Here is a 25,101-nt window from a genome sequence, read left to right as displayed (position 1 = left end):
TGAGTAAATGGAGAAAGAACCTGTTAGGCCCACTCAGACACTCTGTGGTGAGTTTGTGCTTTTTTGCTGCTGTGTCACTGTTTGCTTCCGTCTGCACAGGAAAAGAGCCAACTTCATTCTCTGTGTGTTTTTGTTGTTGTCCTCTGTTTTCCTGGGAGCACATTCACTGAATTGGTCGAACAGAACATGCTGCCAGATTCTCAATGGCACTGTGAGAAACTCCCTCACTGCCTCAGCGGTCCACCTCTCTTCCCACTTGCTTAATCCATTTCCTCTGCACTGTTTACTACATGGAGCAGGCTGGTGCTATAACAGAAGCTTTGCTGTGACTACGCCTCATGTTTGAGAGGAATGCTGTCCATCAGTACATGAACACATTCCATTGTCACTGGATCATGACTTGCCTGACAGTCATTCTGACCACAGCAAAACAATGTAGTCATCTGATATTCTGTGGAAGTTTGCAGTCACGTTCTAGTAGAGCTGGCTTTACTTTTAAAGTGGGTCAATAAGTTATGGGTGCTGGCTTTCTGCTTGTAGTTCTTTTCCCCTCAAACTCCTGACCTCCTCCTTCCTCCGGGGAAACAGGAAGTCCTGCCGTCTGGGACAGAAATAGGGAGCTGATGTATTGCTTGACCATATATGCGTGAGAGGAGAACAAGCTTTTTGAGCCATCAGGCTGTTGTAAGGAGCCTACGCAAGTGCCTTTAATGAGTGTGGATTAGAGCTAGATGGTTGTCTGTACCGGCACACTGATATTAATCCCATACAGAAATATCAGTTTTAAATTGTAGTGATATTGATTGATAACATAAACATAGTTAAAGAAGAAGTCCACCCATTTTTTAAAATGTCTGCATAATTCAGCTGTTGAGATGTAATCAGTCATTCAGAGTGTTTTGATGTGAAGCTGTTTATTGTAGATAAACTTACTGACTCTGATTTCTTTGTAGTGGCGCTGATAGGAACCAGGAGTCACAATGTTCACAGATATAACTATTTTATTTACTATCCACTAACTCTTTTAAGTTTTTATATGTGATGTTGATAATGATAAAATAATAGTAAATCTGAAAAAAAAAACAAGTTTTCTCTAGGGACTATTTTTGCCTTACAACACCCTGCATGTACCTCTCCAACATGAATGGAGTTTAAAAAAAATGTATGTTATAGGTCAAAACCTTCTCAAAACTCATGAAACAATGTCTCAGACACCAGGACACATAGTTTTACTGTTTCGTGTTGATATATCATGTGTAAGAGAGCTTTTAGAGGTGTTAAACTTTTTTTAGGTGGTTTCTATCACCACTGTTGTAATGATTCTGACTCAGTAATTGAACTGAGCACTTCACATCAAACCACTCTGAATGACTTTTTTTTACATATTAACCATTTAAATATGCAGAAATAAAAAAAAATATATGATGGAATTCCCTGTTTAACTACAATGTACAATGCCATTTGCTGGGTGCAGACGAATGAACTGTTTTGAAAGGGAATAAAAAACATGCCTTTCAATAAATATTTAAAAAGTTTCCTTTCTGAAAATATGGTTTCTGTGTCGGTACGTTTACAGTGTAAGGTCCCTTCTGGTGTAATTTTAAGAGAGAAACAGTCTCATCAACCAAGCTATGGCAGGTTTGAAAGATGTTTTTTTAGCATGGAGTACAAGGAAACATAGGTTTGTTTGCTTTATTAATGCAAATGCTGCTGTAATATATGTGGAAAGTATTGTTGTATTAAATTTTATCAGTATCTCCCAGCACTAATGTGGATTAGTTAGTTTCCTGTAGGGTCATGGCAGCGGTCTCAACAGAATAAGTGGAAAAAGAAGAAATAATTTACTGTTCTTGTAAAAGTACTCAGCGTTTGTATATATACCACTTGGCAGCTGAGTTTGGAAAATACTGAGTTTTCCAGAGGTGATAGAGTGGAAACTGAAAGTGTTGCTACCCAGGAGAGATTTTGAGGAGAGATTTTTTAGGATAACAAGACATATGAATAACAATGTCAGAATTTTTTTTTCTGAAAAAGACTTTTTGCTCAGGAGGTCTGCACACAAATTGCTGTCATCCCTCTGTCATTTAGCAAAATTGAGTTTGCTAATTAATGTAGGAGACTGAAAGGATCACGCGGGAGAATCATTAGCCTTCACTCATGGCCTGATTTCTCAGAGACTTTGAGGCACGCCCTGTGTGGTTTGGTCCCAGTGCACGTAACGCATAGTGAGGACATATTAATGGTGCATTCTTTACTGACAAGCCATATAAACAGGCAGCACTGGGGGAGCCGGCTGTTTGGCAAAGCTTCAGGAAGATCTGTAGACAGCCGCAGCTCTCTCTCTGTGGAAAGTCGAGGCATGTTGTGTTACGCTGGCCTTATTTGCTGGTGGGCAGAGCTGGAATAATGCTATTGGTTAATTTTGTGCCCGCAATGAAAGTAGCTGCTCCTCTCCCAGTTAAACTCATTTGTGCAGAACTCTTAGACCCGCTATGCTGTCTGGAAACTGAGGCTTTCCATTCCGTTCTCCAGCTGTGTGCATTTAGGACACTCCCATGAAACCAGCAGCCATGAAACAAGCTTTGGAAATGAGTTTTTTGTAATGGAAGGCTTACAGTTGGACTACATGTTGATGATAAAATGTACAATGGCAACAGATGTGCAGTTTTGCACAGTAATAACTAGATGTGGGTAGATTGGATGATATGTTCATGATTGTGATAAATGATATCACAATACACTTTTTTGAGCACATAGTGAGTAGGGCGGAGTTTTATTTTAGTTTTTTTCTCTGAGGTCAACTTTTAAGGTTTGTGTGTTTTTATACCAAAAACAGTCACAATTCATTTTTACAAGATTATTTTCCAACCTCTCTTTATCTGTTAGAATAAAACAGGCTGTTTTTTGAGACTGTGCCTTTGAGACTGAGATATGTAAAGGGATATCTGCTCTGATTGGCTGCCCCATACTTTGCTTCATTTAAAAAGCAGTCTGGGTTGAACATGCTTTATAATTTTATTGTTAATGAGTGGAGCCCAACTGCTGTAGCTTCAGTAGGCAGATATATGTAAATTTAATGCTTTGCATGATATCAAAAAAGCAGTAAAAGTGAACAGTATGCTTTAAACCTTGTCGCTGTAAAAATTGACAGTGTTTACATACTACATCAAACTCTTTTATTTAAGTGAGGAAGATTAAATGTTCCCTGATAAAGGCCCTTTAGTGTTGATGGAAACTTAATATCAATAAGAAATTTAAAACATTGCAGTAAAATATTACAGTGATGGTGGTAAATAATTAGAAGACTGACTTGAAAATGTGTCTCTTTATTAGGGGACTATGGTAACTTCCAGTTCATGACATAGATTCTTTTTTCTTTTACAACAAGATCTGTCTAACTAACTGTAACTTAAGTTTTGTTTCTGTTATTTTGATTTTGTGTTTACATCTCAGCTGTGTGCATATGGTCAATTTCTTAGTAACAGACATTGTTGATGTCTTGAGATAAGATGTTGTAGGATAAGACAAGATTAGCTTTTGTACTATGAATTTGTGAAAAACTTTATCTAGAAATTTGCCTAATATGGTCACTGAACAACTGCCTAAATGCATAAACTGCCTAGAAACAAATAGTTGATTGGATGTTAGTCTATTATGCCATTTTTTGCCATATCACCCACCCTTCGAAATAAATGTGCCGGAGTCCATTAGGCGTGTAGTGAACTTCATAGAATAACCTTGAGGAAGTATTAAACAGTTCTAAAGAAAATAGACTCTTTTGCTTATCAGGTCATGCCTGCATTATTGGTCTTTCAGCCAGTATGATTTTGCAAAGTGCAAATAGTAGGACATGGATCACTGCCAGGCCTGTACTGTTGGAAAGCGGGACTGAAAACGATGGGGAATGGGAGGTAGCAGAAGAATAAGGGGGGGAAGGAATGTATGTGAGTGAGGGAGCTGCACTTGGCTGAGGCTGTGGTGTATTTCTGTCTTATTCTGTTTCTAGATGGAGCCCTTTTGTTTTTTTTATAGCACTCCTTTTTCCGAAAGAAGCAGCGACATCTGCTCTACACATGTTCCTGCTTTGGAGAGTGCCTTCCAGGCCCCAAGAAGGAGACCCCAGTGAAAACAAACATCTCTACCCTTCCCCCAATCCCTCATATAGATCCCTCCCCTAGATCTGGGGAAAGCTCTTCATTCACCTCCCCTGCACACCCACACACACTTTCATTAATCCCTTCAGAACAACAGGTTGTCTTTGCCAAAACAACCCAGACAGCCTTAAGCACTTTAGCAATTAAGAGCTTTTTCTATGAGGAAAGCAGAATTAAAAATGAGAAATTTACGCATGTTCATATTTTACAATGCCTTGAAGCTCCTACAGTTCACCTACAGTATGGCCAGCAATCTTTATGTGGAGGCTTAAATGCTCAAGCAGAAAAAAAAGTAGATGCACAGAAGCATAGCAGCTGAAATACAGCAGGCTAAGATCTAAGTTTGGGTGGTGCCAGGTGTAAATGGCATATACAGTAGGTCTAGCCTTATCCACAAGGTTTTCATTCCAATCGAGCAGTTAATTATATATATATATATATATATATATACACATATATATGTATATATATATATATATGTATGTATATATATATATATATATATATATATATATGTATGTATATATATATATAAAACACACGTAGTGGTCTTGCATTCAACCTGTTCTATTCACACTGTTGTAGAAAGTGGTCCTCCATTTACACTGTTATACAATGTGGCCAGGGCAGCACGGTGGCGCAGTGGGTAGCACTGTTGCCTCACATAGGCTCCAGCACCCCACCGCGACCCAGAAGGATAGTGTTTTTAGCGGTTTTAGATGATGTATGTATGTATGTATAGAATGTGGCCCACTGTTCTAGAATGTTGGCCTCCATTCACATTGTATGAAGTCCTGCTCTCACACTCATTCATCTGTGGTGCCAGTTCTTATTCTGGAACAGTTTAAATCAGACTGCTAATATTAGACTGACTGCTCTTTTTTCCCTAAAGAATCTTGTCTCAGGGCAGAGGTGCATTCTGCTGTTGTGTGTACCTTCACTTGTGAAGGGGCTTTTGGGATTGGCTGTGTTCTCATTATGAAGGAAGAGTGGCAGTGCCTCTTCTCTGTTGCTAGGTGACAGTCTGCCTAATCGAGAATCTGTTTAGTCACATGGCAGACTTTGTGGTAGAAGTGTGGTAAAAAAGTTAGTGGTTGGTTTCGTAGACGAAGCAACTACAATCCTGATATCAGTCACAAGGCAGTGGGGTTCTGTGAATTTCAGGCCTTACAATTTTACCGTTTTTGATGTTTAAAACTATATATGGCACCATACCACTTTTTCATTTTGAGATACTGACTTTGATATTGGAACCTTGAGTATTAGCCGATACAGATGCTCAGTGACTCCCACAGCAATTCAAACATAAAGGGAAAACATAGTGCACACAGAATTACACTTATCGTATTGATATATCATGCTTTATATGCCAATATTAAAACACAAAAACAATTAATGTTATTAACTTAAGTAATAATGAAATACATATTCAGTACAGAGATTCAATATATTCGCCTGTTACAATTTTTCTTATTTCCATTGTTTCACTAAAATTCTTATTCTGATTTGCATGTTGTTAGAAATATTTTTGCAAAATACCCCAATAATGATAAATATGGCGATAATTATGAAGAAAAATGAAAGACTATTTATAACTGCTATGGCTTATGTCAACAATCATAGTATCTTGCATAATTTACTTTGCATAATTTCAGAAAAGTGGAGAAGACATGTCCCCCCATCCCAGCCCCCATTATACGATGTTACTTTAAACATTTAGCACACAAAACACTAAAATGAGCTATTTTTAGTTGAGGCACTTCATAAGTAGGTTATCAACTCAAACTACTGAAATACCGTGCCTCAAAGAACAAGCAGAGCTATACAGTTCACAACATCATGTCACGCAATGTGCTGTTTTAGGCTAGATTTGTTACAGGATTGATCCAATCCAGCATTTTCTGCCATCTTTGTTTTATACCAGTAATACCAGTGACTGAACACTTCACTGACTAATGGAAATTAGTGATTTTACTGATTGCCCTGAGCAGTTGGTAGCCATGCAGTAGAGAAACAGAAAATCAGTGATCTGGCCAGCTCAGCACAAAACCAGACATCAGTGTGTTAGTGGTAGTTTCAAACTTTCTAGAACTTTTCGGTCAGTCATCACATGATGCAAATTTGCATTTAATGTGCTGCCAGACATTTATAAACTCATAACACATAAAATCATGCCTGCTTACATCTATAGCAATAATCATCATGAAAATGGCTAGATATAATAACACTGTAAAAACATTATTAATGAATGAGCAAAGACTTAGATACAGTTAAACGTACTTGAACAAGATTGCACTAAAATAATATAGTACAAACCATAATATATATACATAAAATGGTTTGAAAATAGTAGTTGTTTGAAAACCAGCAGTGGCAGTCTTCATGCAGTGGCATTACAGGTCTTGTTCACTGGTCACTGCGATCTACTTTGGAGAAAAATCGAAATGTAGATAAGTAAAACTGAAATGTTCTTACACTGCGACCTGGAGCAACACTATGTCGTGCCCTAGTTCCCACTCGGAGCATGAGATCCAGTAGGCTTGGAAAACTGTTAGCTGGATACTTCCATAGACTACAGTGCCCCTACTTGTCTGGTTTCCATGGAAACCATGTTTGTGCATGTGTGTATGAAGCTCTTTGTACATGGTTCTCAGTTTATATTAATTTCAAAGAGCACAGGGTGGGGAAGCGTTTCCCCGCTTCAGTGTTTTCTTAGATCACAGTCATGTTTTGGAATCATATTTGTCTCTGAGAAATCAGACGTGTGATTTCAGATAGCAGAGAACAAGGGCAGTGTTGTTTTAGCCTTCTGATGTGGCACTGTTCATGGATGGTCTGTCTAGTAAGACAGCCTTTGTTTTCAATGCCTAGCATTAAGGGGGTAATGATACACAATGCCTATTTTCATGATATGATTTTGAATTTGAGGATAAGATTTGCTTTGACTAATTTTGGTATTTCTTGTGTTAAAAATGTCCTGGTTTTACAAAGCTCTAATTATACAGATCAAAATTTGAATTTTTCACTAATTTCTCTTTTCTTTTTTGACTTTGTTTCTTATGCGACGTTATCTTATATCTGAACTCATCAGAAATAACTTCAAAAAATGAATAACTCATACTTAATGCCCGTTTAGACTGGAAATTAAATAAGTGAATGGTGGTGTCTGACTTTTGCACAGTACTGTATGTGTATCATGTGGTCGACAACACATTGATGAATACCTCCTTATGCTCATTCTGGGGGGAAAAACACATTGATGAATATCTCCTTATGCTTGTCAAATGAAATTTCAGCTTCTCTACACCATAACAGTGATCAGCTGCTCACTCTGCCCTCAGTGACATGGATTGTGACTTATTATTTTTTTGGCATCTGCAATCTGCATCAGGATTTTGCTGACCAGGGGCTAAGGTTGTAAGGTCATAAGGCAATTTTTATTTTATTTTATTTTTTTTTTAAGATAAGACTTCATGCCTATTGCGGTAACTAGGGGTGCAGGAAAAAATCGATTCTTAGATGCATCGCGATGCGGACAAAAATGATTCTAAATCGATTCACAAATGTCAAAAATCGATTTACTAAATATTTAATTTATAACGTAATGTTGCAAAAGGCGGAACCTGGAAGTGGGTAAGTGCAGCGCCCGGACAGTCTGTGGCGACACATAACAAAAACACTACTGGATGAGCGAGAAATCCGACCGGCTCCCTCTGCATTAAAGCCAGGTTAGGTCAGGAGTCACAACTCAAATGATAAGAAGAGCTATTTTGTCCTTTCAACAAAAATCAAACCACCTTGGGAGCCGCAACATTTAATGTCTCAGTATGTGTTAATGTCCTAGTATAGGCTAAACAATATAAACGAAAACGCAGATTTACTTCGCTCTGCTTTAAGCTTCGCCTACAGTCGCTTTCCTCCCATCTCCGCCAGAAAACTTTTCCTCAGAAGTTGATCAGTTAAATGTCTCTCAACGTTCGACTGTCTTACGAGGCTGAAGTCGCTTCTTATTCTCCAGCTTCTCGTTCGAATTTTCCCGTTCCACCTTAAATTCTGACTGAGGCGCCGAAGGTAAATGCGACACCATTTAAGGTGGAACGGGAGAATTCGAAAGAGAAGCTGACTTCAGCTTCGCAACCGTTCAGTGTTTGACAGTCTCTCGTTGCAGATTTAACGTACCAGGAAACCAACTGCGCTGCTTATAAATGCGAATAATGCATCGCTGCTATGTGACCCGCAATTCTCAGTCGTTGCGAAACAGGGCTTTTGCGCTATGTTTCACACGTCCCGTCTCAAAGATACTTTACTGACACAGCGACCCCCCCCCACTGTCTCTACAACGAGACCAAAACCGAAGTTATAAAATCACTAAAGAAAACGGGTAGAATAGCTGTAACGTGCTGCGTGGACATCCATCACCACTGGATCTTATTTCACTGTAACTGCGCATTTTATCGCAGATGAGTAGCAGCAGCTTCTCGTGCTCCAAACAAGAGCAGTGAATGAGAGCCTTCTAGTTCACTTGCCACATCACTTCCATTTGTTTTATTAAAAAAGATATTGGAAGTAAATTCATTATGGATGATTACAAATACTTTGCTTTAAAAGTACCAGGTCACTTTAAATAACAACACAGAGTCAATTAGTCACTTTAAAATGTATGTTGTCTCTATATTCTGTGTATATTTTGTGTATATTTAATATATTTCAGTTGGTTTTTCTTGTATTTTTATTTTTACTTATTTACTTTCTGTAGAGTGATTAGCTGAGCTTCACCACAAGCATTTCAATGCATAAATGTCCTGACATGTTGTGCAAGTGACAAATAAACTTGAAACTTGAGCTCACACAGTGAGAAAATATAAATGCTATATAGAAAAAAAAGATGCATCGAGATGCATTGATAATCATTTATAATCACATCGCAACCCTCTGAATCGTAATCAAATCGAATCGTGAGGTGACTAGAGATTCCTACCCCTAGCGGTAACCAAAGTTATAATTAAAATCAGTCATCAGCAAAAAAATGTGTACGAATAGTTGCTAAGCAGCCACCATTATTAAGCAAAATTGCTGTTTGTCCCATGCATAACTGTTAACTACAGGTGTCTGCAAAAATTTGGGCACCACTGGTCAAATTTTTTTGATTGACATCCTCTACAGAGAACAAACATGTATACATTTTAAAACACAGATTGTTTATTTGCTTAATCTAATATGTTGGAAAAAATAAAACATAGATTGTGGTATGTGCAAAATTTATGGCATTTTTTTTATTTGATGGCTTATTTTTCCAATATGTTAAACTCAGCAAATAAATAGAAGAAAACAGAAAAGCAACCTAGAAAACTAATAGAAATTGTGCACTACAATTTGCAGAAAAATGCCATATTTAAGTTTGCTCCCTGTAGAGGATGTATACTTCTTTTCACTTAGATAATGATCAAAACGTAATATGATTGAGGGTATAAAAACTTTTGCATGATACAGGGTTAAATATCTTGCTAATTCAGTCTATCAGGAAAAAAGCACAAACGTAATGAGACAAGAGTGTAATTGACTATAATGAATAATATAGTCTGTATAAAGCCAAACTGATGGCCAAACATTACAGATTAAAAAAAAGTCAACATGTTAAATAATGACTGTTTGAATCTGAGCAGAAGGTCATGAACTACAATCGCTGTCTCTTATCTGCTGTGTCGTATGTGATTTATGTACCTTAACTTAGGGTGTGGACTTTGTCCTCTTTGTGCTTGTGCACACAACTCCATTTTCTCTTTATGAGACAAATGAAGACCCGGAAGAGACATATATGCCCTTACACCCATTAGCCTAGCCTTATGTTTTCTCAGGACTCTGCCCATTAACCACCTCAAAGCTGCTAATGGAGGAAACTGGCATTCAGTCAAGCAGAGTATCGATCCACTGTTAGTAGGTCATTAAAAGCTGCTGCTACAAAAGTTTGACCTAGTTTTTCTCACTGGCTGCTTTTCATGTAATGTTCAGTTTTTTATGTGGTAGTGCTGTAAGTTCACCAATAAAGATTTCAGGATTGTGTGATGGAAACCTTTTTATGACACAGTCTAGGTTAAATAGGTTTGGAGTGGCTGATAAAAGAAGAGTTCTTAGTTTTTTTGTGGTCCAAGCCACTTCCTATTGGTCAGACAAGGTTTATGTAGAATTCAGAGTGGTTACAGTGAATGTAGTTGTATTTCTTGTGGTTGCGATTGTTGAGGTCACAGGGATTTTATTTGTCACAGCCATTCTTGGCAGCTCTGGCCTTCCCTCCTGACCGAAATACCGCTCACCACAGTGTATGTCAGTAATTCACTAAAGTCAACAAAGTATGTACGGCATGTACTAAACACACACATGCACAAACATAGAGTTTTGTATTATTGTATTATGTTTTTTCTGTCACTTTCAATTATACCTTATGTTCCTTTGTGTTCACCTTCCTCCACACTTTCATTTCATAAGTCAACATTTAAATACAACACACCATCACACACACACATACACACACACTAAGCGTGGGCGATATGGCAGAAATATATTGTTCCTGTTCAAAAAAAAACAAAAAACACAAGTATGTCCATTGTTTTGTTTTTCTACATCAGCACAGCAGCTGTACTTTACACTGTGTGAAAAGTTCCAATAGATATGCTCAAAAATTGCTTAAAATAAAATCTATTTACATTATCTTATATTATAAATAAAGAACATGTTTGCCCTCTCCTGTAAAGTTGCCATTTTTGGACTTTTTTTGGACAGTGATATGTATCACAGTATTTGTTTTTGTTTGTGAAGTTTGTAAAGAAAAAAGAGTACCAGAAAAATAGCAGCACCACACTCAATACGAGTGTATGAAAAACTGTGCAATTACGATGTGCAATGCATTTTTAAGTAACTATTAAAGTACAAGCCTAAATGTTGCTTTCTAGCTGTCAATACTTAATAACCCCAAAGGGACGAAAGACAAAGCTCAGCTCAAATAAACAAACATAACTCACCACTGCCCTCTAAAGGTGTTCTGGGCACTTCTAGTCAGAAGTTGGAACTTCTGTTGTTTTTGTAAGGCGTGTCTCAATAAATGCATTTTCTGCTTTCTTTTATTTACATGTATTTGCCTCATCCACACCAATAAGAATGCAGCCATTTCACATTCTGTTTGTTGAGACATATGATTTTTGATCATTGATCGGAGCGTACACCAGTGGAAAATAACTGCAGTCAGCTCAATCGGTTGCAATCCTGTGATTATGCAAAAATTATGACAGGCTTGATATATCATCACAGTACCCACCCGACACACACACACACACACACACACACACACACACACACATACAGACTCTCCTTATCTCTCATCCGCACTTTGCTCTCCCTCGTACCATCTGCCCATCTGCTCCTGCCAGTATCTTACATGACATCAATTTTGTAGCATGTATGTTTATGTGGCTGATATATTTAGTGTGAGGAATGTGTGGGATGCACTCTGTAAATCTGTGTGTTTACATTATGGTTGCTAAACACTCTTACTTCAGCATCTGTGAGTGGGTGAATGAGTAAGTATGTGTGTGTGTGTGTGTGTGTGTGTGTTTGGTGCTGAAAAGCCTGGTTTCCTCACTCACAGTCACAGTTGTTCCACCTGTCTTCTCCACTATCATTTCCTAACCCTGCCCTGAGGCTGGCTGGCACATTTACTGTTTAATATATCTTGCTTAACTGGTTTTATTTGCAGAATGCTGCTTCCTGAAAGATTTCCGCTTGCAAGCTTATTAATCTTTTTCAAAACACTTCTACAACTTATTTGCGTCTGTGAGGGAATTCTCCAGCAGATTGTCCAGAGTCTCTGTGCCCATATTCTGTGCTCTTGCTGTGTCTTCCATGCAGGAGCTGCTTAGAGTACAGAGATGCTTATCATTGCTGAGGGTGCTGGTAATTGACCCCACAGGGAGAGGCTTATGGAAACAAACACATAAGTCTGAGGTTTTAACCAGTCATCTCTCTCGTTTTATCTCTTTCACTGAATGCTCAAGAGAACAGGGGAGAAAAGCTAACCACACCAGAGGCACTAGTGCCCCTATTACATCAACCTAACTCAAAATAATCACTCAAAAAATCTAATTTACACAGTTTTTCCCCCTTACCCCAAATTTAACTGTTCAGCTAAGACATGTTTGGTGTCTGGAGTTTGCTTCTTTTTTACACTGAAGCTACAGTGCTAAAGTAGCTAACAAGTAGGCTAATAGAATCTTATGACCGTCGATTATCATTGTGCAAACGACATAACTAAATCATCACATGCTTAACTCAAACTGCTCCTAGCTGCTAAAGAGATATTTTAACATTTTTTCTTTATTTTCTTTGGGTACTATTTCACCCTTATAGCCATACACGCACCTCACTGCTCTGCATATATTTTACAAATATCTTTTAGACCAAAGCTTTATCTCAAAACTATTATAAAACAACGTCTCTGGCATCAGGCAGCATATTGGTAACCATTTCATGTAAGCACTTCAGAACACTTCAGATGTCTGATTCCTATCACCACCACTGTAAACAGTTCTGACTCTGTAAGTGTACAGACTCAAGAATATCACTTTCCATATCAAGTCCCTCTAAAATTACTTTTTGGGCATCCTAACCATTTAATTATGCACATTTAGAAAGAAATGGTTAAAGTTACCTTAAATTAATCTGAAATAGACTTACTCGCTGGTTTCTTGCTAATTTAGTGTGCCATGAACAGAGAAAAAAGTCACCTAGAATGAATTTTAATTATGTAAGATTTGGGCATATTTTATTTTTTTTTCTTCTGACTTAGTAATGCTACTTCTTTTTACAAAATTCACCAGGTGTTCTTATCCTGAGCAACTTACAATTTGATCATTTTGTACACAGGTAGATGAAGGTAGTGTTAGGAGTCTTGCCCAAGGACTCTTCATATTGCCGTAGCGTAGGGTACTTGCCCAGGTGGGAGATCGGACCCCAGTCTACAGTGTGGAGGGCAGAGGTATTACCCACTATACTCTACCTACCACTGCTACGTTCAGTTTTAACAAAAAACAATCGTACATAGTGCAGTTTAAAAAATCGCTGTTGATTAAATAAATTATTTTCATTTACAAAAATTAGCGGAATTGTCCTTTTAGAAATCTGAAATGAACTTGCTTATGTGGTTTCTGACACTGTATGATGTTCTGTTATCCAGTGGCAAATTATGACTACTTATGTTGGTAGTTGATCTAATGTGGAAGGCTCTCTGTCGAGCTTTTGAAGTCCTAACCGCCTAACCTGAACTAAAAATTACAGACATTTATTTCTTATTACACATAAGTCAGGAATTCTCTACTGCTCCCCACTGTTGTTATGTCACACAGTTAGAAACAGTAGTAAGAGCTATCTTAAAGCTGTACTTTTCCAACTGTTGTTAATGAAAAACTTTAAGTGAGATCTGAATGTGCATTGCTTTAGCACACTCCACACACTGGTCAATTTTTGTGTGATTGTATCTCTCGCAGTGTCAGAAGCCAGTCTTATGACGGATTAGTGGAATAAAGCTTGCCAATGCTGATTCACACTGACTGTTTGGTGGTGTTTGCGGGCAGAGGGGTGAGATGGATTAGTGAGGCTGCAGCTACACGGGGAGCTGAATGCCCTGGGGATTCATCACCTCTGCCACTGTTCAGCTAGCAGTGTCCAACTCTGATCCACTCTCTTCCACTGTGCTGCACCACCACTACATGCTCTAACTGTAGAGCAGTGGGTAACAGTGTTGGTGCCTCATTTATAAAAATCTATTTGAGTTTCATTCTAATTTTCTTTTTTGAGGGATACGTTCTCAACATTTGCAATTTTTTATTGTCTATCAGTTCATATATCAGCATCTTTTAAGGCCAGAGTAGCTTAACTAGTCCTAAATAACAACAAATTAAAAAGAATTTGGAGTACATCATGGGCCTTTTGTAGTATTTTAGCCTCAATATTTCCCTGTAATTTTCTAAAGAAAAAAGAGAAACCATGATTAATCAAGTTTTGTTTTTTGGATTTTGCCTGATTGTTGTTATGGCAATGCAAAGATTAGGCCCATGACATCTGTAGGAAATCAGTACAGTCTCGTAGACATGCGTTTTTTCAATGTTTGTGAACTGCATACTTTAATGTCTGGAGCAGTTCCACTAAAAATTTCACGTCACATTTAATATTTATAAAACATTACTTAAGGGCGAGTACATTCACTTTAGGATCACATCTGTGTGTATGAATGTTTTAACAATAAGGCTCCTGCTCCTGGAGTAACTTTGTCCTGCATATTTTGGTGTTTTCCCTGCTTGAACACACCTGATCCAACTAATTATCTAATTAACAAGCTCTTCCAAAGTGGGTTTGTTAGAGCAGGGAAAACATTTAAATGTTTAGGACAGGGATACTCCAGGACCAGGGCTCGGAACTGCTTTAATTTAGCATTGAGCCTTGCATGACACCAGCCTTCTCTATTTGTACAATCTAGCATATACCGTACTGTGCAAAAGTTTTAGGCACTTAAGAAACTTACGTTCAAACGTCTATTTATCTAGACAATAAGTGTCACGTTATTAAATGTCTGTACAAGTAGACACTAATATAAGAATAAACACAAGCAACATTAATATAATAATGCCAATGTGTTCACTTAATCATTTATCTTTAATAATCATCTTTTTCTTTAATCTTTATTTGATTAATGTTATTTAAATAGGCAATTAAAAAGTAACAATTTAAAATGCCACTTTGGTCCATAATAGGGCAAGAATTGTTATTTGTATTGTAACTGGCTGATAAAAAGTTCTGGAAATATGCTAGTGTGTTTCATGTGTTCATGTAGCTCACACAGTGTGAGCTTCAGACAAAAAAAAAACAATGGCCAAAAAAGATAAGCCAATTTGACTGTAAACAAATCAAAATCTGAATGGGCCATAAAAATTCATGTCAAGTTGTATATCAAGTATTTATGTTCATTTGTATTTATTTTAATGTTATATTGAACTTTTACTATCAGAAACACACTGCTGATATAAATGGTTGTAAACTGTTTGTAACTTTAGTGCAGTACTATACATTAGAGGTGCGCAATAGGACAATATTTTATCGTTGTCATAATCAATTATGTCACACTTTTCTGAGCATATCATGGATATCAGTACTTAAAGAACACTGACCACCTGCATGTTTCATTACAAAATGAGCATAATTAGGCCTGTATAATTGGATTTAGTGCAGCACAGTTTGTAAAACATTGAATAAAAATAATTGTAGTTGTAAGTTAATTGTTGTTATTATTATTGTAGGTTTTTTATATGTGCAGGTTCTATTTTGTCTGTTCCAACTTATTAAATCTAGAAAAATCAAATATTGTGATTCATATGTGTATTATGAGAATGCCTTGAAGTATCGTGATATAATTTTTTGCCGTTTCTCCCACCCCTACTGTACAATAATTCTGCTCGTTTCCAGGTAAGGGTGGAATTTATAGCCTGTGTTCACTATTCCTTTATTGACTCATAAAGAACATCATCATAAAGCCTTTATAACACTCGCATGTCCTTTGTTTTCTTGACCTGAGAAACACTTTGTTGACCGATTGTACACAAAAGCTAGGAGTCGTTGTTTGTTTTCCACTTCCTGCGACCATGAAAATAACACTGTATCAGAAAACAGAGTGCCATTGACCTTAGGCGTCTATAGGCTCAGATAAGGTTAGAATGGCTCTAATTTTACTCTTCTCTGAGGAAGTATTGGCATATTGAGGAAAGATAAGGCAGTTTGGTTGGGAGGAACTGAGGCTTATCTCTAAGTTTGGGGTCAGGACACAGTGTGCTTCAGGTGCTGTGTGTTGTGTAAAGAGTTTCCGTGACCGAAGGAGTGCAAGAGAGTGTTTAATCTGTGCAACCCTCCTGTTACTGCACCTAAAGTCAGACAGACCAGTCAGACATTTGTGTGGCCCACATGGTAACTACTAGTGAAACAGTAGTTTGAGTTCTGGAAGTATGATAGTAACTTTTCTGTAATAATTAGGCTTGTCGGTATTTCCAGTTTCAATTTAAAGGTTCCTAAGTGGTTTGGATGTTAGATCTTTATTGCTTCAAAGAAATCAGACCTTTTCAGCCAGTGACCTTACAGCTTAGGATCGGATAAAGAATCTCTAATATTAATATGGCAAAAATAAAGCATTACAGTTCTTGAAGACATTTCCATGGTATGTCATGCATCACAGTATTTAGTTTACTAAGGTTTGCAAATAAAGACTGAAAGCTGCTTTGTGAGAAACTAGGCTGTTTTGCTACATATATCAAAACTGATGTACGAAACCTGGGTGTAATTCTGAGCTGTTTCTATCCCTCACATAAAAACAGTCATAGAAGTAGCTTCTTATCATTTGAGAAATACTGCTAAAGAGAAACTTATTTGTGCATTTGTTACAAGCAGAGTTGATTACTGGAATGCTCTTTCTAATGGAGAAAACTATCCATCCTCTACAACTCATACAAAATGCAGCAGCACAGATCCTAACAGAAACAAAGAAGAGGTCATATCACCCCTGTTTTAAAAGAACTGCGCTGGATACTTGTGTCTTTTATGATACAATAGGGGATAGGGGATTGTGCTTTATACTGTCCCAATCTAACACTCTAGTCACAAGTTAATATGTTAGCCCCAAGCAAACACACAAGCCACAATGCAACATACTAACTATGATCCAATACAACAAATTATTAAATAATATTAAATATCATTTTAATTATTATTAATTATTAATCAATTAAATATTATTATGATAATATTAATTATGTTATTGATAATAATGAAATAGTGGATTTCAGCAGTTAGGCTACTAACTCTCCCTTGCTCACTGCTGCCTTGTTGCAGCTCAGTATCAAACGATCCATTGCCCAGTACCGGTCTGTGGCCTAGTGGTTGGGAACCTCTGGTCTACAATACTGACAATCCCAATTCTCAGAAAATTCTCATATTATAATGTAATTTATCATGAGAACAATAACTTGCCAGTTAATGTTAATGCAAGAAATTAGTATATGGACCCTTCTTGAAGTCTATATTTGGCATGCAGGTGTGCACATGACTCTGTTTGGTGTTTGTAGTGTGCTCAGCTTAACAAGGAGTCGTTCGTTTGTATTTCAAACAAACGTGAGCCACCACACATCACATGCTTGCTTTAAAAGCACATGCTACTGACTGCTGTAAGGGGCATGTAACCTCATTGAGGAATGTCCCAGCCTGTGCTGCGCTGGCAGCTAACGCCTCCCTGTCACACTGAATGTTGCTGCAGTTGTGACATTGCTGACCACAAGCTACAGCTGTTTTACGTGTCACTTTGGACAAGGCTGTGTGCAGATGAGCCCCCACCCCCAGCTTCTCGCACAGGAGTGGAAAACCTCAGCTCTAATGTCCTCTTACCAAACCTGTTATATCAGAAACAGCCTTGCTGCGTCATTGTTATGAGTTCAGGGCTGTCTGTGAGCAATTATTAGATGGACCTTTGAGTTCAGCTCTGATGCTACGCGTGGCTTGGAATGTTGAAATCATCATAAATTGACAGGATAATTGAATCAAATTACTTTTCGATAAATATTAAAAGAGAACCTGTGGATCATTATTTTCTTTCAGGATAAACTTTGGGTGTAATTGTGAAACAAGAGAAGTGATGTAACAAAGTCATGCTTTCATAACTAAAAGCCACATACCGCCACCTAGTGGATGGGTTAAGAAGATTACAGAGCTGTATTAAAGGGGTATTCCACCGATTTGGCCAGATGTCTGCGTAACTAAATAGTTGAGATGTAAACAAAGTCATTCAGAGTGATTTGATGTGAACTGCTCTGTTCTAGAGTCAGAATTTTTCACAGTGGTGGTGATAGGAACCAGGTTTCTGAAGTTTAATGCCTCTAAAACCTAAGCCGCAGTAAGTTATTACAGGAAATGGTCATAAATATGCTGCCTGATTACTGAGAAATGGTTTAGGATAGGATTTAGCATAGGATTTTTTTTATGTACACATTGCAAACTCTGCTTCCTATCACCTCTACACTGTTAGAAATAAAAGTGCTGCACAGGTACATTTTTTGATCATCAAGGTACAAACAATGTAATTGTACCCTCAAAGGTATAAGAGCGTTTTTCATAATCTAATGTTTTAAAACAGAACAATAAAATAAAAAGCCTGGAGACGAGACGGGGTGTGTGGAGTCAATACAATTAAGAAAATATCATTTCAATGGTTTATGGTACAATTATATTCCCTGACTAAAGATACTGAGATGTACCCTTCGTTTACTATCTTTACACTTGCTGAGTGTTTTTAATTTTTTTTCCTGTAATAAACAAGAAGTGACTGGAGAAAAGTCTATAGAAACCAGATGATATTAGATTTGAGCAGTGTCTGTGTCAGGAGCGGCTTGGTGATTTACAATACCAGTTAGAGCAAGCATGTGCGAGATTAGTACCACTCACTGTGATCACAGTGGCAGATCTCACTGCTGATGACAGGTCAATGCTGTCTTTGTGTCCGTGTCCTCAGCTGCCTCTGGTGAGAATGAGATAAGACTGCATGCAAAAGTAAGATTCATTTCATCTCTTTTATAGCAACCACTGCCATAGATAGCACTGAGAAGAAGTAGCATCTGTTATTGAGATGAACCACATAAAAGCAAGAGTCTTCAAAATTAATCATCAACAGTACACAACTTTTCCCCCGAATACAGTCAATCAGCCAAGAACTGTTTGGGGTTTGAAGTTTGCTTCTTTAGTTTTGTATTCGAGATACAAGGCTAATGGAGATGACAAGTAAAGGAAGCCTATGACCATTTTCAATTAGAGATGGCACAATACCACTTTTTATTTTCTGATCCCCATATTGAAACCTTGAGTATCAGCTGATACCAATACCAATCTGATTTTAAACTTAACAAGCGTTTTAACTAAAGCACTTCACTTTAAATAAACATCTAAAAGTAAGCTTATACTCAAACTAACCAAATACAAGCATGTGCTATTTCAGGATAGATTTGTTACAGGATTGGGTTGGGTTTATTCTTTTTTCCCTATGATATCCAATATGTCATTTTCAGCTGATATCAGTCTGAAAATGACAGTCATATGCAAAAGACACCCCTGGTAAATGACATGTTTTGTTGATTTTCTGAGTGAAAAAGGCAATACAACCTCTGTAGAGAACACACTGAAATGTTTAAATTCAAATCCTGCAATGTTTTGCAAATTTTTGTGCACAGTTTCTGTTTATTTGCTGTGTTTAACATATTGAAAAACATGAAAACATAGAGTGCCATAACTGTTGTACCCCCCCCGGTATGTTAAATTCAGCAAATAAACAGTAGCCTAAGTGTGCAGAAGTGTGTTCTCTGTAGAGCACGTATCAAGCTCCAGTCCTTGCGGTTCACACACTGCAGCTTTTAGCATGGTGCCTCATTAAACACTTGAGTCAAGTGTGTAAAGATGAACAATTTCCCTAGAAATGGCAGCTTCGTTAATGACCGTGGACTATGTGGCCATACCCTGCTGAAACAACCCATAGAAAACATTAATCATAATAAAGTTTGTTACTCTGTGTTTGCAGGTGATCACTTGTTTTGGGCTGTCAGTGCTGACTTGCCGCTACGTGGGCTTTGCAGTGGTGGCCCTGCTGGTGGAGATCAACTCCATCTTCCTGCATCTACGGCAGATGCTGCGCATGGCCAATGTGTCCAAAAGCACGCTGTACAGGGTTAACAGCATGATCAACCTGGGCACGTACGTGGTGTTCCGCATCAACACGCTGGCCTGGATGACCCGCTGGCTGGTGCTGAACCGGGAGCACGTCCCGCTGCTCAGCTACACCGTAGGCAGTGTGGGACTGGCCATCATGACCGTTATGAACATCGTGCTGTTCTACCGCCTGCTGCGCACTGACTTCCTCAAGTCCAGCCGCGAGAAGGAGGTCAAGAAGGAGAAGGAGAAGGAGAAGGAGAAGGAAAAGGAGAAGGAAAAGGAGATGTGAAAGTTGGTGAGAGCGCTAACACTCGTGTCTCACCTCCAAGCTAACCTGCAGCCCCACCATTATTTGCCTTCCAGATGCCAGCATCTGGTGCAGTTCACTAAGTTGATTTTATTTTCCATCAATCTGCTGATTTTATTCCCCTTTGACCAGCTTATTGGTGTAATCAAATTTGAAAGCCTGTCTTGATTTGTATGCCCACATGCAGTCTTGTTGGTGAGCACTGATGATTTTACTGAGAGCTTGTCAGATTTTTAAAGAAAATATCTAGACAGCAAACAGATGCTTACACACATAAGCACTGCTAAAGCCGATTTACACTACACGACTTTTACCCTGATTTTAGCCCTGATTCTCAGTCTGGCTGAGTCTGTGCTAGTTGGCTCTAGTCTGCAGATTTTTGGGTCAGTCGGAGTCGACAGTTGGAGAGAGAATCGAGTAGTGTGTGAGGGGCGCAGACTCAGATTTTTTTGCCTTCCGCTCGCGTTTCAGACCAGTCTGAGTATATCAGATATGTTTGATTTTTTCTACCTGAGCTTAATCTAGTAGTGTAAACTGGTCAGCGACTCAATCTGAATGGATTCCTGCAACAGCCAATGAGAACAGAGAGCGCGAAAGAAGAAAATACAGAAAATAAACAAAGAAAAATGGCGAAAAGTCACTCAAGTGTGGAGCAAAGCTTTTTAATGAGCACAATCAAGTTTATGTACGTTTAAAACTCTTAAAAAATACCACACTGATCACATTTTTAAAATAATGACCCATGTGATCCCCAATATTTCAGTCTCCCAAAAAATCTTCAAAAACTGGTTGAATAGTGTGAGATGCCTAGTCTTTTTATAATCTGTTCAGACCTTAAAAGTTGTGTAGTGTACCTAAGGCTTAAGTGGAAAATGTTTGTGGTAACACACAAACATACTCTAAACAGCCTTTAAACCAACACAAGTAAGCAAAGCTAATGCTATTAAACCTCACCACACTTTTCATTTAAAAAATATCTACTAACTAGTGACTCTGATGTAGAAGCGATCATGAAAGTAATTCTTTGCAGCCTAATCTCTGTCTTCCACACTTCTTTTTTAAGCATTGGAGTCAATTGATTTCTGTTTTTCTAAACACATGTAAAATATCGAGGTAAATCACTCATATGCAACAGATGTGGCAGATAGAGATTAGGTTGAAAATGCTGGAATATTTCCTTAATACTCAAAGTGATGAGATGTCGTATGTACAGTTGTATGCAAGTGTTTGGCACCCCTTGTCAAATTGTTCGTTTCTCTAAGTGAAGAGGGAAGGCTACAAACGATATCAGAGCACTTCCAGCTTGCAGTTTCCACTGTCTAAAAATGTCATTAAGAAATGGCAGTTAAGGGGAACTGTGCAAGTCAAGGCAAGATCTAGAAGACCAAAAACTCTCTAAAATAGTTGCTTGTATGCTGGCCTGTAAGGCAAAGCAAACCCTGACCTTTTGCATACACCTGTGTGATTGCAAACATTTGTTTTGTGGAGATCACATGTTTTTGGTTTGTTTATATTGAATTACTAAGAGCTAAAGGAAGGCCTCTTGTCAAGCCTTTTTAACACCTACACCTGCTACCTCATAAATGTGTAGCAGTCAGTTGGCTAGTCTCCTCCTAACTCAGTGTGAATGTTCAGCCACCGACTGGCAATTCTGACAGGATGTCACAGGATGCCAGCTGTTTGACTCAAAGCTGTAACGTGTGTAAATCAGCACAAATCTAAAATAATACTGTTCAGATGGAAAGAGCAGCCGAATGAAGTGTGTTGAAAGAAACGGCCCAGTGTCCAGTACTGCATCTGGTCAAGAAAAGGCTGTGATTAAACTTTGCTGTTTAAACATGACCGCAGCCCTTCTTTGAAAATAACTGCCAGCTGCAGTGGTATCACTGATGTACTGCAAAACACCTCAGTATCCTCCAAATACAAATGTTTCGGTTTCGGAGGAATTTGATTGATTTTTTTTTAATTTGTGCATATTTCATTGAGTCATTGAGATTATGAAGAAAGCTCATTCAGAGTGGTTTGATTGGCATGCTCCGTTCTAAAGAAACGTTCTGACTTTAATTTCTTTACAGTGGTGGTTATAGGAACCAGGAGTTGCATGTGAATATAGCTGTTTTATTTTATATCCAAAAAGACCAGTGAACCTTCAGAGTGTCTTCTGAGTTTAGAATTGAATGTTGATAACGGTAAAATAGTGGTAAATCAGAAAAAAATGTACTATTTTGTCTTACAACACCCTGCATGTAACCCTCCAGCATGAATGGATAAAATGTTTTAGGCTAAAACCAATGTAAGCAATGTATTTGTATATCTTTCATGTCATAGCTTTGTGTGTTGGTGGCATTAAACTCTTCAGACATCTGGTTCCTATCACTACCGCTTTGAACCGTTCTTGGCAAGTTTCTCAAGAATGGAACGTTTCACACCAAACCATGCTGAATGTTTGAATAATCTGTAGAATTCCACTTTAAGCCCTCTTCTGTAGCACTTTAGTTGAGCTGTTCTTTAATTGGAGAACATATAAAGGAGAGCTTAACTGTAAAATCAAATAAACATCAGTGTTAACAAAGAGAATACTTGTTTTCTAAAAGAACCATGTGGCATTCAGGCCTTGAACACTGATCTTTATTTGATGCTGTCAAGCTTTCCTCTGGTTTGTTTTGAAATGGGGGGACAGCCTCGACTAAACACTGTGATATACTTACAAAAAAAGGCTACAGAAAAGTGCTTATAACCTAAACATTTGGATTACAGTGTGTACGAGGGATCTAAATCTTACTGCTGGAGCTATTAATGTAGTTACAAAGGGGAGTGTACCTCTCTCTTCCTCACAGCACTGACAGTGTGACATGTCTAAAGTGATGTCTGACAGTTGCATCACAGCCTGATGGACTGTCAACTGTCATTATGCCTGTAGGTGGCAGTGCATGCCTGGTTAATAACAATGACCTCATACTAGTCTTAGCCAAGACTCCTTAGTTATAGAAGCAGCTGTTAGAGCTGTGCCGATCTTGCCTAATGTGTGGTGAACATTTTACAATGGAGTTTTATATCTTGTTGTATGTTTCATATGCACATTTTGTATATTTGTAATTTATTTTTACTCAAATAACATGATTGACAAACAGTGGATTAACATTTGATGCGAAAAAAGAAATTTCCCTTTGGAAGAATTTTGATTACAGTGAACAATAGTGGAATATTGTGATTTTTTTTTTTGTGGTGGTCAACAATGAATGATCCAGTTTATTATAAACTAGAAGCCATTAAGCTTTGTTTGCCTTTTTGATGTGCCCTTCCCCCAGTTTTGCAGGGTGCAGTTTGAGTTTGTAGCTTGGACGTTGATAGCTGGTCAGTAGAGATCATGCTGGCCCTCTCAGGGTTCTGAGGAAGTTGACACATACACTGTAACCACATGTAGCATACCAATATGTGCCACACACGTATTCATCTCAAAAGCACTGTATTCATAATGAAAGGTTTTTTATATTTTTGAAATTGCGTTAGAACTACTAGGCTGTGGGTGGTATACATATATATATATATATATATATATATATATATATATATATATATATATATATATATATATATATATATCACTGTTTAAAAATTCTGATTAGGTACTGCTTAAAATGCCCAGGTTCACAATGAATTTCTGAGGCTTTCCTGCCCTGGTTCAAGCGATTGGTAGTTAATCAATGCTAAACGTCCTGCCTACTTGTTTTTGCTGAAATACATTTTTCTGGTTTTCAGAGTTTTATGCTGTTTTTGTGTAAAATCTGTGCTTATAACGTAAGATATGGCACAAAAATGACTTCCCATAGGCTTCTGTTGGGCTTAGACTGGGACAAGAAAATTACTTTTTTAAATTGTAATATACAGATGATGCAGTAGCACAATGCTGTGGGTAGTGATGTATTTCTGCACGTCATCTTTCCTCTCAGGAACATATGAAAATGAAACTAGTATGAAGACGTTTTATGCTAAAAATGTTTGCTACAGTCAAAAACGTCATCTCAAATTCATCTTTCACATCACAAGATGAGGCTGCGATGTAGTTGAGCTGGTTTATGCTCAGTTCTTGTTGCACAAGAACTTTCTGAAACTGGATGTAGTTCTGCACCCTCTAGAAGCCTATAGGAGATTTCTGTGCTGCATCTTACTTTAGAACGGCATGTATTTTGTATCAAAAAATAATTAAAAAAAACCTCTGGAAACTGCAGTTTTTGAGGGCACAATCCTGTGATTTGGATATTCTCAACATTATTCTCGTGTTGTTGAGAGCTGAGATCTATTTGGTGGGCAATGAATGATCATTTTATTCACTTTCATTTAGTTATAAGAAGTTGGCAGTGTTTCATTTGGTTATAAGTTGATTATAAGTGCAATTCTGTGTTGTGTGGTGAAAATGTGCTGTGGTTATGTTGTGAATGAAATTTTACTCAGCACTGTAGTGCACTGTCACGGTTTCCAAAGCCATAGATGATAACAAAACTGTTTACTTGTGTACTTGATTGGGAAAATGTTTAACTTTTAAATTAGCATATCACTATTCAGCACTACACCAGCGAGAAAAGACCATGCTGAATGTGGTGCTGATTCCCTCTTCATTAGTCTGAAATTTAATATGATTGTGTTTAAATTGTACATTGCATAATAATTTTATTATTCAGTTTGTGTGAATTATTGTTTTTATTAAGTCCAATTTATATATTTTGGTTTTTATTGTTAAGTGTGAAAATAAAACATTATTAACACTTGGTGTTTTAGCTATTCATTTTGATTTGTGAGAAGAAATACAAATGGAAAAGATGTTCAAGCATCACTCTTGAACATCTAGATTATATAGTTGTATGCATA

At 37.7% G+C, this 25,101-nt stretch overlaps 1 protein-coding gene across 1 annotated transcript in view; it reads left to right on the top strand.

Annotated features, from left to right (window-relative positions):
• Window positions 1–24,998, top strand: part of tlcd2 (TLC domain containing 2) — a 29,702-nt gene extending 4,704 nt beyond the window's left edge. The window contains exon 4 of the mRNA XM_036561904.1: window positions 19,798–24,998. Within this exon, the coding sequence (XP_036417797.1) occupies window positions 19,798–20,217 (420 nt within the window). The 3' untranslated portion in view covers window positions 20,218–24,998. The remainder of the gene's footprint in view (window positions 1–19,797) is intronic.
• Window positions 24,999–25,101: the final 103 nt, after the last annotated feature.

Source organism: Colossoma macropomum, unplaced genomic scaffold, assembly GCF_904425465.1.
Source record: "Colossoma macropomum unplaced genomic scaffold, Colossoma_macropomum, whole genome shotgun sequence".
Lineage (NCBI taxonomy): Eukaryota > Metazoa > Chordata > Actinopteri > Characiformes > Serrasalmidae > Colossoma > Colossoma macropomum.
This window is presented reverse-complemented; position numbering and strand designations above follow the sequence as displayed.